This window comes from Tachypleus tridentatus, chromosome 9 (assembly GCF_004210375.1).
Source record: "Tachypleus tridentatus isolate NWPU-2018 chromosome 9, ASM421037v1, whole genome shotgun sequence".
NCBI classification, from domain to species: Eukaryota; Metazoa; Arthropoda; class Merostomata; order Xiphosura; family Limulidae; genus Tachypleus; species Tachypleus tridentatus.
Genome location: NC_134833.1, coordinates 2156300 through 2170111, shown reverse-complemented (window position 1 = coordinate 2170111; position 13812 = coordinate 2156300). Strand labels below are relative to the sequence as shown.

Sequence of the window (13812 nt, the reverse complement as noted above, 5' to 3'; positions counted from 1 at the left end):
ACAATGAGTGGACAGTCTACCACTTATTGAAACAAAACAAACAATGAATGGACAGTCTACCACTTATTGAAACAAAACAATAAATGAATGGACAATCTACCACTTATTGAAACAAAACAAACAATGAATGGACAGTCTACCACTTATTGAAACAAAACAAACAATGAATGGACAGTCTACCACTTATTGAAACAAAACAAACAATGAATGGACAGTCTACCACTTATTGAAACAAAACAATAAATGAATGGACAGTCTACCACTTATTGAAACAAAACAATAAATGAATGGACAGTCTACCACTTATTGAAACAAAACAATAAATGAATGGACAGTCTACCACTTATTGAAACAAAACAATAAATGAATGGACAGTCTACCACTTATTGAAACAAAACAATAAATGAATGGACAGTCTACCACTTATTGAAACAAAACAATAAATGAATGGACAGTCTACCACTTATTGAAACAAAACAATAAATGAATGGACAGTCTACCACTTATTGAAACAAAACAAACAATGAGTGGACAGTCTACCACTTATTGAAACAAAACAAACAATGAATGGACAGTCTACCACTTATTGAAACAAAACAATAAATGAATGGACAGTCTACCACTTATTGAAACAAAACAAACAATGAGTGGACAGTCTACCACTTATTGAAACAAAACAAACAATGAGTGGACAGTCTACCACTTATTGAAACAAAACAAACAATGAGTGGACAGTCTACCACTTATTGAAACAAAACAAACAATGAGTGGACAATCTACCACTTATTGAAACAAAACAAACAATGAGTGGACAGTCTACCACTTATTGAAACAAAACAATAAATGAATGGACAATCTACCACTTATTGAAACAAAACAATAAATGAATGGACAATCTACCACTTATTGAAACAAAACAAACAATGAGTGGACAATCTACCACTTATTGAAACAAAACAAACAATGAATGGACAGTCTACCACTTATTGAAACAAAACAATAAATGAATGGACAGTCTACCACTTATTGAAACAAAACAAACAATGAGTGGACAGTCTACCACTTATTGAAACAAAACAAACCATGAATGGACAGTCTACCACTTATTGAAATAAAACAAACAATGAATGGACAGTCTACCACTTACTGAAATAAAACAAAGAATAAATGTACAAACTTCCACTTATTAAAACAAAACAAACAATGAATGGACAATCTTCCACTTATTAAAATAAAACAAATAATAAATGTACAAACTTCCACTTATTAAAACAAAACAAATAATTAATGGACAGTCTTCCACTTATTAAAACAAAACAAATAATAAATGTACAAACTTCCACTTATTAAAACAAAACAAATAATAAATGTACAAACTTCCACTTATTAAAACAAAACAAATAATAAATGTACAAACTTCCACTTATTAAAACAAAACAAAGAGTAAATGTACAAACTTCCACTTATTAAAATAAAACAAAGAATAAATGTACAAACTTCCACTTATTAAAACAAAACAAAGAGTAAATGTACAAACTTTCACTTATTAAAATAAAACAAAGAGTAAATGTACAAACTTCCACTTATTAAAATAAAACAAAGAGTAAATGTACAAACTTCCACTTATTAAAATAAAACAAAGAGTAAATGTACAAACTTCCACTTATTAAAATAAAACAAATAATAATTGGAAAATCTTCCACTTTTTAAAAGAAAACAAATAATAAATGGACAATTTTCCTGTAATTAAAACAAAACAAAGAATAAATGGACAATATTTCACTTATTGAACAAAACAAAGAATAAGTGGACAATGTTTCACTTATTGAATAAAACGAACAATAAATGGAGAATCTGCCATTTATTAAAACAAAAAAATAATAAATGGCCAAGATTTCACTTATTAAGACAAAACAAATAATAAATAGAAAATACTGTACTTATTAAAACACAACACAATCAGTGAATTAACAATGTTCCAGTTATTAAAAAAAACTACTCGAACAATTAATGGACAGTCTTCTCGTTATCAAAAACATAACACACACAAAGAAGGACAATGTTCCATTTAAAAAACTAATACTTATTTGAATGAACTACTTTAATATTACTCGTATTGATAACTTTAAAATAATGTAAGTTGGTTTGCAGTTTTAACTTTTGTTTGTTTATTAAAATGACTCACATAAGTTAGTGAAACGGTTTTATTATTAGTTTAATTCTTACTTGCCTAAATCCGTCAATTTCGACCTCAATCAATATTTTTCGTAATGGTGACCTCCAAAAAATGTCTTCTATCTGAAAATGAAAATGACACTGAGTTCTACCATCACCTATGTAAACAATGAAATCTAAAAGATAATGTGTTAGTCATGTCCTGAGATTAATTATTAGTAAACACCTGTGTTAGTAACGAGAACTGTTAGAATGTAATCAAATGTCTGTGTTAGTAACGAAAACTGTTTGTTGAATATTAAAATATCTGTGTTAGTAACGAAAACTGTTAGAATGTAATCAAATATCTGTGTTAGTAAGGAAATATTTGTAGGTAACCGTGTTTGTCTCTTGTGATATAGAGTTCTTGTACTTACGGCAGTAAAAATTGCATGAATCTATTTTCAGGGTTGAGCTTTAATGCTTTTAAAGCTTTTATAATTATTTGTAATAGATGTAAAGTATTTTTCTAACTAGGCTGTTTTTGTATCTTTAAAATATTAAGACTAGATATTGTTGTAAAATGTGATTCCTGTGTTTACTGATTATGTTTGTATGTTTCATTCTTACATAGCCAAGTGAAATAAACGACTTACCAAATTTCTCAGTAGTGAGGAAAGTCTTATATACTGTTCCGTGTATCTTCTGGTAAGTTCTATCTTCCATTTGATTCCTTTTATAATTTTCAATGCTCCTGCTATTCGAACTACAACCACAGGAGGGTCTGAAGTACCAGTTGTGGGGGACGTTACATTATAGATTGTATGTCGTATCGTCGTCCCTTCCTTTACTGTTGTTGTTAAATAGTTAGAGGTCTCAGTAGCCTGATGTGTAGTAAAACTCTTGGTTCTCTGTGATAGAGGTACTAGAAGATATGTTGTCGAGTTTAATGTGGTGGTTGGATCTTTTAATTCATCTTCTGTTGTCGTTGGCTCTATGACATCTCCAGTGTAAGCTGAATATTTTGTTACATTAGTACTTTCGTCGTGAAGAATTGCTTCATCCGTTTGGTTCTTAGTGTCGTCATTCGAAACAATTTGATCTGTTTGGTTCTTATTGTCATTAACGGAAACAATGTGATTCGTTTGGTTTTTATTGTCATAATCGGAAACGACTTCATTTGTTTGGTTCTTATTATCGTCATTAGAAACAATCTGATCTGTTTGGTTCTCACTGTCGTCATCAGAAACAATCTGATCTGTTTGGTTTTTAGTATCGTCATCAGAAACAATCTGTACTGTTTGGTTCTTACTGTCGTCATCAGAACCAATCTGTACTGTTTGGTTCTCACTGTCGTCATCAGAAACGATTTGTCCTTTATTTTTGATACTTTCATTTTGAAAGATTGCTTGTTTGGTGTTTGTGATATTTTCATTCTCAGAAACAATCTTCGAGAGGTTTAATGAAACAGAAACTGTCGTTTTGATTCCAACGCTTGTAATATTACCCTCTGAAGAACCTGGGATGAAACGATTAAAAACTGGTTCTCTGTTAATTAAATTAAGTTGAAGATTTGTTCTGTTTCTTGCCTGACGTGTTGACAGATTGCTGTCAATATTCCCAAAACTTGTAGAGTTCTCTTTACCATCCACATTTTCAGGCCAAATTCTAACCGATTCGAAGCTCTCCATTGTGGCCATGTTGTTATCCACTTTTGATAGGTCAGACTGATCGAGTGACATCCACTGACGAGATTTTTCGTTATTGACTCCAGTCAGGTTCCCTTGTTCGATAAAGGAATGTGTTATTGTTGTGTCTTCTGTTTGTCTACTGATGTTGGTATCCCTTTTGGACTTCGTTTGTTTCACAGCGTATTTTTGATGCCTCCAAGACGTTTCTCTAGATTTGAAAACCTCGGTGGAATATTCTTTAACTACAGCTTCACTGGAGGCGGGACTTGAGGATAGGTTATTGTCGTACGTCAAGGCCACAGTATTGACACCACCACCACCCACATCTGTTCCACCTGGTGAGAATGAATGAGAAAGGTGTCTGACAGATACGTTTAAGGTGTTTTTGCTAATGTTAAAACTAGATAAAGTTATCTCGTGGTCCCTATCTTCTCTCCTGCTTCTCTCTTTTGGACGAGAGAAGGTGATTCTAGAACGTATTTCATTCACCTTAACTTCTGGCTCCTTCTTCACCACATATTTTATGTTAATGACGTCTAAAACATGTTGTGAGTACCGCCGGACTGGCTTACTGATTATTAAAATGTCTTCATTCTTTTGGTGCAGTCTTCTATCATAAATTAATCGTGATGTGTTGTTGGTGTTCAGTCTCGTTGTTACATTCACGTTCTCCATGTTTCCACTGGGGTCAAAATACCTCTCTTGGTCGTCTTGTTTGCCATAGCTGCTTGTGTCATCATTAGTAGAAACAGATTCTGTGGGGACTTCTTTTAGTAAGCCAGTGTAGCCTCGAGATCCGTTGTTTGTGTGTTCTGACTTCTCCTTGTAGAAATGTAAAGAACTTGTTTCTGTTATAACAGACGAATCTTAAGGTAAAAAACAAACTTGATAACATTTGATTTATTGTGCGAAAGTTAAAATAATTATTAACACAACACTAACATTAACAATTTTTAATAAAAATACAAAAGGTCTTTGAAATGAGCACAACTTGAAGTGGACAAGTAACATTCTCATTTAGGGTTAAAATCTCATTTATCACTTATTCATAAAATACCCTACCTTCAATCTACAGAGTAACAACATACAGTTATCTATTTACGTTACTACTCTTTCTTCAATCTACAGAGTAACAACGTACAGTTATCTATTTATGTTACTACCCTACCTTCAATCTACAGAGTAACAACATACAGTTATCTATTTATGTTACTACCCTACCTTCAATCTACAGAGTAACAACGTACAGTTATCTATTTATGTTAATACCCTACCTTCAATCTACAGAGTAACAGCATACAGTTATCTATTTATGTTACTACCCTACCTTCAATCTACAGAGTAATCTATTTATGTTAATACCCTACCTTCACTCTACAGAGTAACAACATATAGTTATCTATTCATGTTAATATCCTACCATTAATCCACAGGTTTAGGGTACCAACGTACAGTTATCTATTTATGTTAATACCCTACCATTAATCCAAAGTTTTAGGGTAACAACATACAGTTATCTATTTATGTTAATACCCCTACCATTAATCCAAAGTTTTAGGGTACCAACGTACAGTTATCTATTTATGTTAATACCCTACCATTAATCCAAAGTTTTAGGTACCAACGTACAGTTATCTATTTATGTTACTACTCTACCTTCAATCCACAGGTTGTTTGTTTGTTTTGGAATTTCGCACAAAGCTACTCGAGGGCTATCTGTGCTAGCCGTCCCTAATTTAGCAGTGTAAGACTAGAGGGAAGGCAGCTAGTCATCACCACCCACCGCCAACTCTTGGGCTACTCTTTTACCAACGAAAAGTGGGATTGACCGTCACATTATAACGCCCCCACGGCTGGGAGAGCGAGCATGTTTTGGCGCGACTCGGGCGCAAACCCGCGATCCTCAGATTACGAAGTGCACGCCTTAACGCGCTAGGCCATGCCAGGCCCAATCCACAGGTTTAGGTAACAACATACAGTTATTTATTTATGTTACTAACATCACTTTAATCCATACTTTGGGTAACAACGTACAGTTATCTAATTATGTTACTACTCTACCTTCAATCCACAGGTTTAGGTAACAACATAAGTTATCTATTTATGTTACTAACATCCCTTCAATCCATAGTTTAAGGGTTACGACACAATAAACGTTATGTGTATTTTAGACAACATGGAATTTATCAGTTGTTGTGTGATTTAACGTTGAACGAGTCAGTTATGTGTGTTTAAAGAACGTGGAATGAGTCGTTGTTGTGTGAGAGATTGGTCAGTTGAGTGTCTGTGTGTATGTAGTATGTGTGCCTTCTTGTGTTTGTATATATGTTTTTATTCTGGGTGTACATGAAATCAGAAGTACCGCTGTCCACTTTTGTGTTATTCCGATAAGATCTGGTACCATGCGGTCTCTAACCTTTATCACATGCCCCAGATTTACTGAGATACCCTTAAATCGCCGCTTATTGGCTTCCGGATTTTGAAGTATCTCGACAGAAATACCGGATCTTACCGAAACGAGGCCCATTTGGATGTCGACAGAGATATGTCATAAGCTACAATAACCGACAAGGGATTTAGCGATCTTGTCTGGATGGTTTAATACTCGTAAAACTGGTTGGATGTTTGTTCTTTAACGAACACGCTTTCAATAAATTGTTACTGGAAAATGAACAAATTTTTCGTGTTAAAAACAAGTGCATGTTATATGTTTCTGACTCTCTCTCTCTTAATCACCCTGTTTCTTGGACCAAAGTGTTGGATGTTCCAACGTGCTGTTTCTTTGAAAAAAAACAACACGAAAACAACAACAAGTAATCGCAAGATTATTGTTCATACAATATCCTGTCGTAGAGGTGCTACAATGTGTCGGTCAATCTCATTATCCATCGGTAAAAGAACAGTCCAAGAGCTGGCTGTGGGTGATGATTGGCAGCCGCTTTCCCTCTAGTCTTACATGGTTAAATTAGGGACGGCTAACGCAGATGGGCTTCGTGTAGCTTAGGACAAACTTCCAAACAAACTTATAACTTTTGTTGTTATTTTTTTAAAAGCAGTGAAATCCTGGATAAGTTTTTCATTCACAAGTGATAAATATGGGATGATATGCAGAGATTAATACTAAACAAAAACTGACTGAATTAGAGTTGTGTTCAAAAAGACAACTACGATAGTAGAACAAATCCATAGCACACACTCTCAGCTTACTATTAAAAGTGGAAACATAGCTGAACAGTTAATTATTATCTCCAAGAAAACTAAAGAAAAACTTTAGAAAGAATTCTCTTAAAATCATAAATGTTACTTTAAAAAATATTCATTATTGTTATTTCTAAACTCTAATAGATGCATTTCAAAGTTTATGAATATCTGAATGTCTACATCAGTAATATACAACTATTTATCTTCTGTCGAACAGATCTCAACTCTAGAAATAAAGTGAAATGGTGAGTATCAAATATACATGTATATATATTAAAGCTAGATTAATGGTAAACCTAGAATTGAAAACACATCAAGGAAAAAATCCTAATTATTCATCAATGAAACCTAAAGTTGAAGGAACACCAAGTGAATCAGCTATCCTTATACTTTGTGAGGCAGTCACACAATACAACACTAAACCAGATATACTACATGCTATAATCAAGTGACACAATACAACACTGAACTAAGTAAACTGCATGTTGTAATGTAGTGACACAGTACAACACTGAACTAGGTATACTACATGTTGTAATGTAGAGAAACAGTACTACACTAAAGTAGGTATACCACATGTTGTAATCTAGTGACACAATACAACACTGAATTAGCTATCCGTACATGCTGTAATGTAGTTACACAATATAACACTAAACTAGGTATACTATATGTTGTAATGTAGTGACACAGTACGACACTGAACTAAATATACTACATGTTGTTATGTAGTGACACTGTACAACACTGAACTAGCTATCCGTACATGTTGTAATGTGGTGACACAGTACAACACTGAACTAGCTAACCGTACGTGTTGAAATGTTATAACACAGTACAACACTGAACTAGCTAACCGTACGTGTTGTAATGTAGTGTGACTGAACTAAGTAGCTCTCTGTCATACAAAAACTTGTATTAATCAGTGATGTCGAGAAAACCCACTTGTAGAGAAATATATATGTAAAAACGGCTCGTTTGGGTTGAGAAAATTTTTTTACGTGAAAAACTTTCTCAACTCAAACCAGCCGTTTAACATATATATTAACTTATATTATTCCGGCTTTGTTTATGAATGTTGTTACTTTTTGTAATTGGGTCACGTCCTCCTATGCCTGTAGTTAACATCCTGTTTCACGAAACTTACCTGTTGACCTTGGTCAACTTCATGGTTAACCTTAAATCTTTTACTACTACTTTTCAAACATCTCTGAAAGCTCAACTTTGTTTCGAAGTTAATGAATGAACTCGTTACATTTTTTCACCTTATTTACTTTGTAGTTGTTCTTTTACAATTCTAATAATATTTAACTTTATGATACAGAAACCCATCTGTCAAGTTTTTCACAAATACAGAAAAAACCACGATAAGTCACTTTGTTTTTTATCTTTAAAATGTTGCCGTGGTTGGAAAAATTCTTCACGTCAGATTAGTTTGAAATTTTGTTTATTATTTGTTACTTAACACTTGTAACTTACAGTTTTAGAATTGCTTTCTTGTGTTTCTTTACCTAAAAGCTTACTTTTTGACGATAGAAATAAATAAAATATTCTAGAAGTGAAAATAAGTGTAAATTGAAGCATTACGGTCAAAATTTAACATTCTCGACCAGTGTTAAATTAATTACCTCTTGACCACTGGTTTGATCACGTGACCAGTTTCACCAAGGGTGGATGAAGTAACTCATTAAAATCAATGCATACGTCTACCCTAATCTAATATTTAGTTAATAAAACCACTTAAGTTCTTACTTAGTTAACACATGTAAGACCTGAGCATTATCAACTATCAGTTCAGTCCATTATTATATTATATAGGTAAGACCTGAGTACTATCAAGTACAAGTTAAGTTCGCACTTATTTAATACATGTAATATATGAGTAGTAACTACAATAAGTTCAGTTCATACTTAGTTAATACATGTAAGATATAAGTAGTAACTACAATCAGTTCAGTTAATATTTATTTAACGTATGTAAGATATGACTAGTAACTACTATCAGTTCAGTTCATACTTATTTAATATATGTAAGATATGAGAAGTAACTAATATCAGTTCAGTTCATACTTATTTAATACATGTAAGATATGAGTAGTAAATACTATCAGTTCAGTTCAGTTCGGTTCATACTTACTTAAATACATGTAAGATATGAATAGTAACTACTATCAGTTCATATTAATTTAATATATGTAAGATATGAGTCGTAACTACTATCAGTTAAGTTCATATTTATTTAATACATGTAAGATATCAGTAATAACTACAATCAGTTCAGATCATATATATTTAATATATGTAAGATATCAGTAGTAACTACTATCAGTTCAGTTCATACTTATTTAATACATGTAAGATATGACTAGTGACTACTATCAGATCAGTTCATACTTATTTCATATATGTAAGATATGAGTGGTAACTACTATCAGTTCAGTTCATACTTATTTAATGCATGTAAGATGTGAGTAGTGACTACTATCAGTTCAGTTCATACTTGTTTAATATATGTAAGATATGAGTGGTAACTACTATCAGTTCAGTTCATACTTTTTTTAATACATGTAAGATATGAGTAGTAACTACAATAAGTTCAGTTCATACTTATTTAACACATGTAAGATATGAGAAGTAACTACAATCAGTTCAGTTGATAGTTATTTAATACATATAAGATATAAAAAGTGATTAATATCAGTTCAGTTCATACTTACTTAATACATGTAAGATATGAGTAGTAACTACAATCAGTTCAGTTCATATTTATTTAATAAATGTAAGATATGAGTAGTGACTAATATCAGTTCAGTTCATACTTATTTAATACATGTAAGATATGAGTAGTAACTACCATCAGTTCAGTTCATACTTATTTAATACATGTAAGATATGAGTAGTAACTACAATCAGTTCAGTTCATATTTATTTAATAAATGTAAGATATAAGTAAGTAAATACTATCAGTTCAGTTAATATTTATTTAATATATGTAAGATATGAGTAGTAACTACTATCAGTTCAGTTCATACTTATTTAACATATGTAAGATATGAGTAGTAACTACTATCAGTTCAGTTCATATTTATTTAATACATGTAAGATATCAGTAGTAACTACAATCAGTTCAGTTCATATTTATTTAATATATGTAAGATATCAGTGGTAACTACTATCAGTTCAGTTCATACTTATTTAATACATGTAAGATATGAGTAGTAACTACTATCAGTTCAATTCATACTTATTTAATACATGTAAGATATGAGTAGTGACTACTATCAGTTTGGTTCATACTTATTTAATACATGTAAGATGTGAGTAGAGACTACTATCAGTTCAGTTCATACTTATTTAATATATGTAAGATATGAGTGGTAACTACTATCACTTCAGTTGATACTTTTTTAATACATGTAAGATATGAGTAGTAACTACAATAAGTTCAGTTCATACTTAATTAATACACGTAAGATATGAGTAGTAACTACAATCAGTTCAGTTGATATTTATTTAATACATGTAATATATGAGAAGTGATTAATATCAGTTCAGTTCATACTTATTTAATACATGTAAGATATAATTAGTAACTACTATCAGTTCAGTTCATATTAATTTTATATGTAAGATATGAGTAGTGACTACTATCAGTTCAGTTCATACTCATTTAATACATGTAAGATATGACTAGTGGGTACTATCAGTTAAGTTCATACTTGTTTAATACATGTAAGATATGAGTAGTAACTACTATCAGTTCAGTTCATACTTATTTAATACATGTAAGATATGAGTAGTAACTACAATCAGTTCAGTTCATATTTATTTAATAAATGTAAGATATGAGTAGTGACTAATATCTGTTCAGTTTATACTTATTTAATATGTGTAAGATATGAGTAGTAACTACTATCAGTTCAGTTCATATTAATTTAATATATGTAAGATATGAGTAGTAACTAATATCAGTTCAGTTCATACTCATTTAATACATGTAAGATATGAGTAGTTGGTACTATCAGTTAAGTTCATACTTATTTAATACATGTAAGATATGAGTAGTAACTAGAATCAGTTCAGTTCATACTTATTTAATACATGTAAAATATGAGTAGTAACTACAATCAGTCAAGTTCACACTTATTTAATACATGTAAGATATGAGTAGTAACTACTATCAGTTCAGTTCATACTTATTTAATACATGTAAGATATGAGTAGTAACTACTGTTTTTCAGTTCATACTTATTTAATACATGTAAGATATGAGTAGTAACTACTATCAGTTCAGTTCATACTTATTTAATACATGTAAGATATGAGTAGTGACTATTATCAGTTCAGTTCATACTTATTTAATATATGTAAGATATGAGTAGTAACTACTATCAGTTCAGTTTATACTTATTTAATGTGTGTAAGATATGAGTAGTAACTACAATAAGTTCAGTTCATACTTATTTAATACATGTAAGATATGAGTAGTGAGGGCTATCACTTTGGTTCAAACTTATTTAATACATGTAAGATGTGAGTAGTGACTACTATCAGTTCAGTTCATACTTATTTAATATATGTAAGATATGAATGGTAACTACTATCACTTTAGTTCATACTTTTTAATACATGTAAGATGTGAGTAGTAACTACAATAAGTTCAGTTCATACTTATTTAATACATATTAGATATGAGTAGTAACTACAATCAGTTCAGTTGATATTTATTTAATACATGTAATATATGAGAAGTGATTAATATCAGTTTAGTTCATACTTATTTAATACATGTAAGATATGAGTAGTAACTACTATCAGTTCAGATCATATTTATTTAATAAATGTAAGATATGAGTAGTGACTAATATCAGTTCAGTTTATACTTATTTAATATATGTAAGATATGAGTAGTAACTACAATCAGTCAAGTTCACACTTATTTAATACAAGCAAGATATGAGTAGTAACTACTATCAGTTCACTTCATACTTATTTAATACATGTAAGATATGAGTAGTAACTACTGTAATTTCAGTTCATATTTATTTAATACATGTAAGATATCAGTAGTAACTATAATCAATTCAGTTCATATTTATTTAATACATGTAAGATATGAGAAGTAACTACTATCAGTTCAGTTCATATTTATTTAATATATGTAAGATATAAGTAGTAACTACTATCAGTCAAGTTTACACTTATTTAATATATGTAAGATTGAGTAGTAACTACAATAAGTTCAGTTCATACTTATTTAATACATGTAAGATATGAGTAGTAACTATTATCAGTTCAGTTCATACTTATTTAATACATGTAAGATATGAGTAGTGAGTACTATCAGTTCATACTTATTTAATATATGTAAGATATGAGTAGTGACTAAAATCAGTTCAGTTTATACTTATTTAATATATGTAAGATATGAGTAGTAACTACAATAAGTTCAGTTCATACTTATTTAATACATGTAAGATATGAGTAGTAACTAAAATCAGTCAAGTTCACACTTATTTAATACAAGTAAGATATGAGTAGTAATTACAATAAGTTCAGTTCATACTTATTTAATACATGTAAGATATGAGTAGTAACTACAATCAGTTCAGTTGATATTTATTTAATACATGTAATATATGAGAAGTGATTAATATCAGTTCAGTTCATACTTATTTAATACATGTAAGATATGAGTAGTAACTACTATCAGTTCAGTTCATATTAATTTTATATGTAAGATATGAGTAGTGACTACTATCATTTTGGTTCAAACTTATTTAATACATGTAAGATATGAGTAGTAACTACTATCAGTTCAGTTCATACTTATTTAATACATGTAAGATATGAGTTGTAACTACAATAAGTTCAGTTCATACTTATTTAATACATGTAAGATATGAGTAGTAACTACTATCAGTTCAGTTCATACTTAAATAATACATGTAAGATATGAGTAGTAACTACAATCAGTTCAGTTCATATTTATTTAATAAATGTAAGATATGAGTAGTAACTAATATCAGTTCAGTTTATACTTATTTAATATGTGTAAGATATGAGTAGTAACTACTATCAGTTCAGTTCATATTAATTTAATATATGTAAGATATGAGTAGTAACTAATATCAGTTCAGTTCATACTTATTTAATACATGTAAGATATGAGTAGTTGGTACTATCAGTTCAGTTCATACTTATTTAATACATGTAAGATATGAGTAGTAACTAGAATCAGTTCAGTTCATATTTATTTAATAAATGTAAGATATGAGTAGTGACTAAAATCAGTTCAGTTTATACTTATTTAATATATGTAAGATATGAGTAGTAACTACAATAAGTTCAGTTCATACTCATTTAATACATGTAAGATATGAGTAGTAACTACTATCAGTTCAGTTCATACTTATTTAATACATGTAAGATATGAGTAGTAACTAGAATCAGTTCAGTTCATATTTATTTAATACATGTAAGATATGAGAGTAGTGACTAATATCAGTTCAGTTTATACTTATTTAATATATGTAAGATATGAGTAGTAACTACTATCAGTTCAGTTCATACTTATTTAATACATGTAAGATATGAGTAGTGACTACTATCAGTTCAGTTCATACTTATTTAATATATGTAAGATATGAGTAGTAACTACAATCAGTTCAGTTCATATTTATTTAATACATGCAAGATATGAGTAGTAACTACTATCAGTTCAGTTCATACTTAAATAATACATGTAAGATATGAGTAGTGACTA

At 30.4% G+C, this 13812-nt stretch overlaps 1 protein-coding gene across 1 annotated transcript in view; it reads right to left on the bottom strand.

Annotated features, from left to right (window-relative positions):
* Positions 1–13812, bottom strand: part of LOC143224652 (uncharacterized) — a 46471-nt gene that overhangs the window by 19026 nt on the left and 13633 nt on the right. The window contains exons 2-3 of the mRNA XM_076452790.1: positions 2811–4711; positions 2231–2298 (exon numbers count right to left, since the gene is read on the bottom strand). Of these exons, the coding sequence (XP_076308905.1) occupies positions 2231–2298; positions 2811–4520 (1778 nt within the window). The 5' untranslated portion in view covers positions 4521–4711. The remainder of the gene's footprint in view (positions 1–2230; positions 2299–2810; positions 4712–13812) is intronic.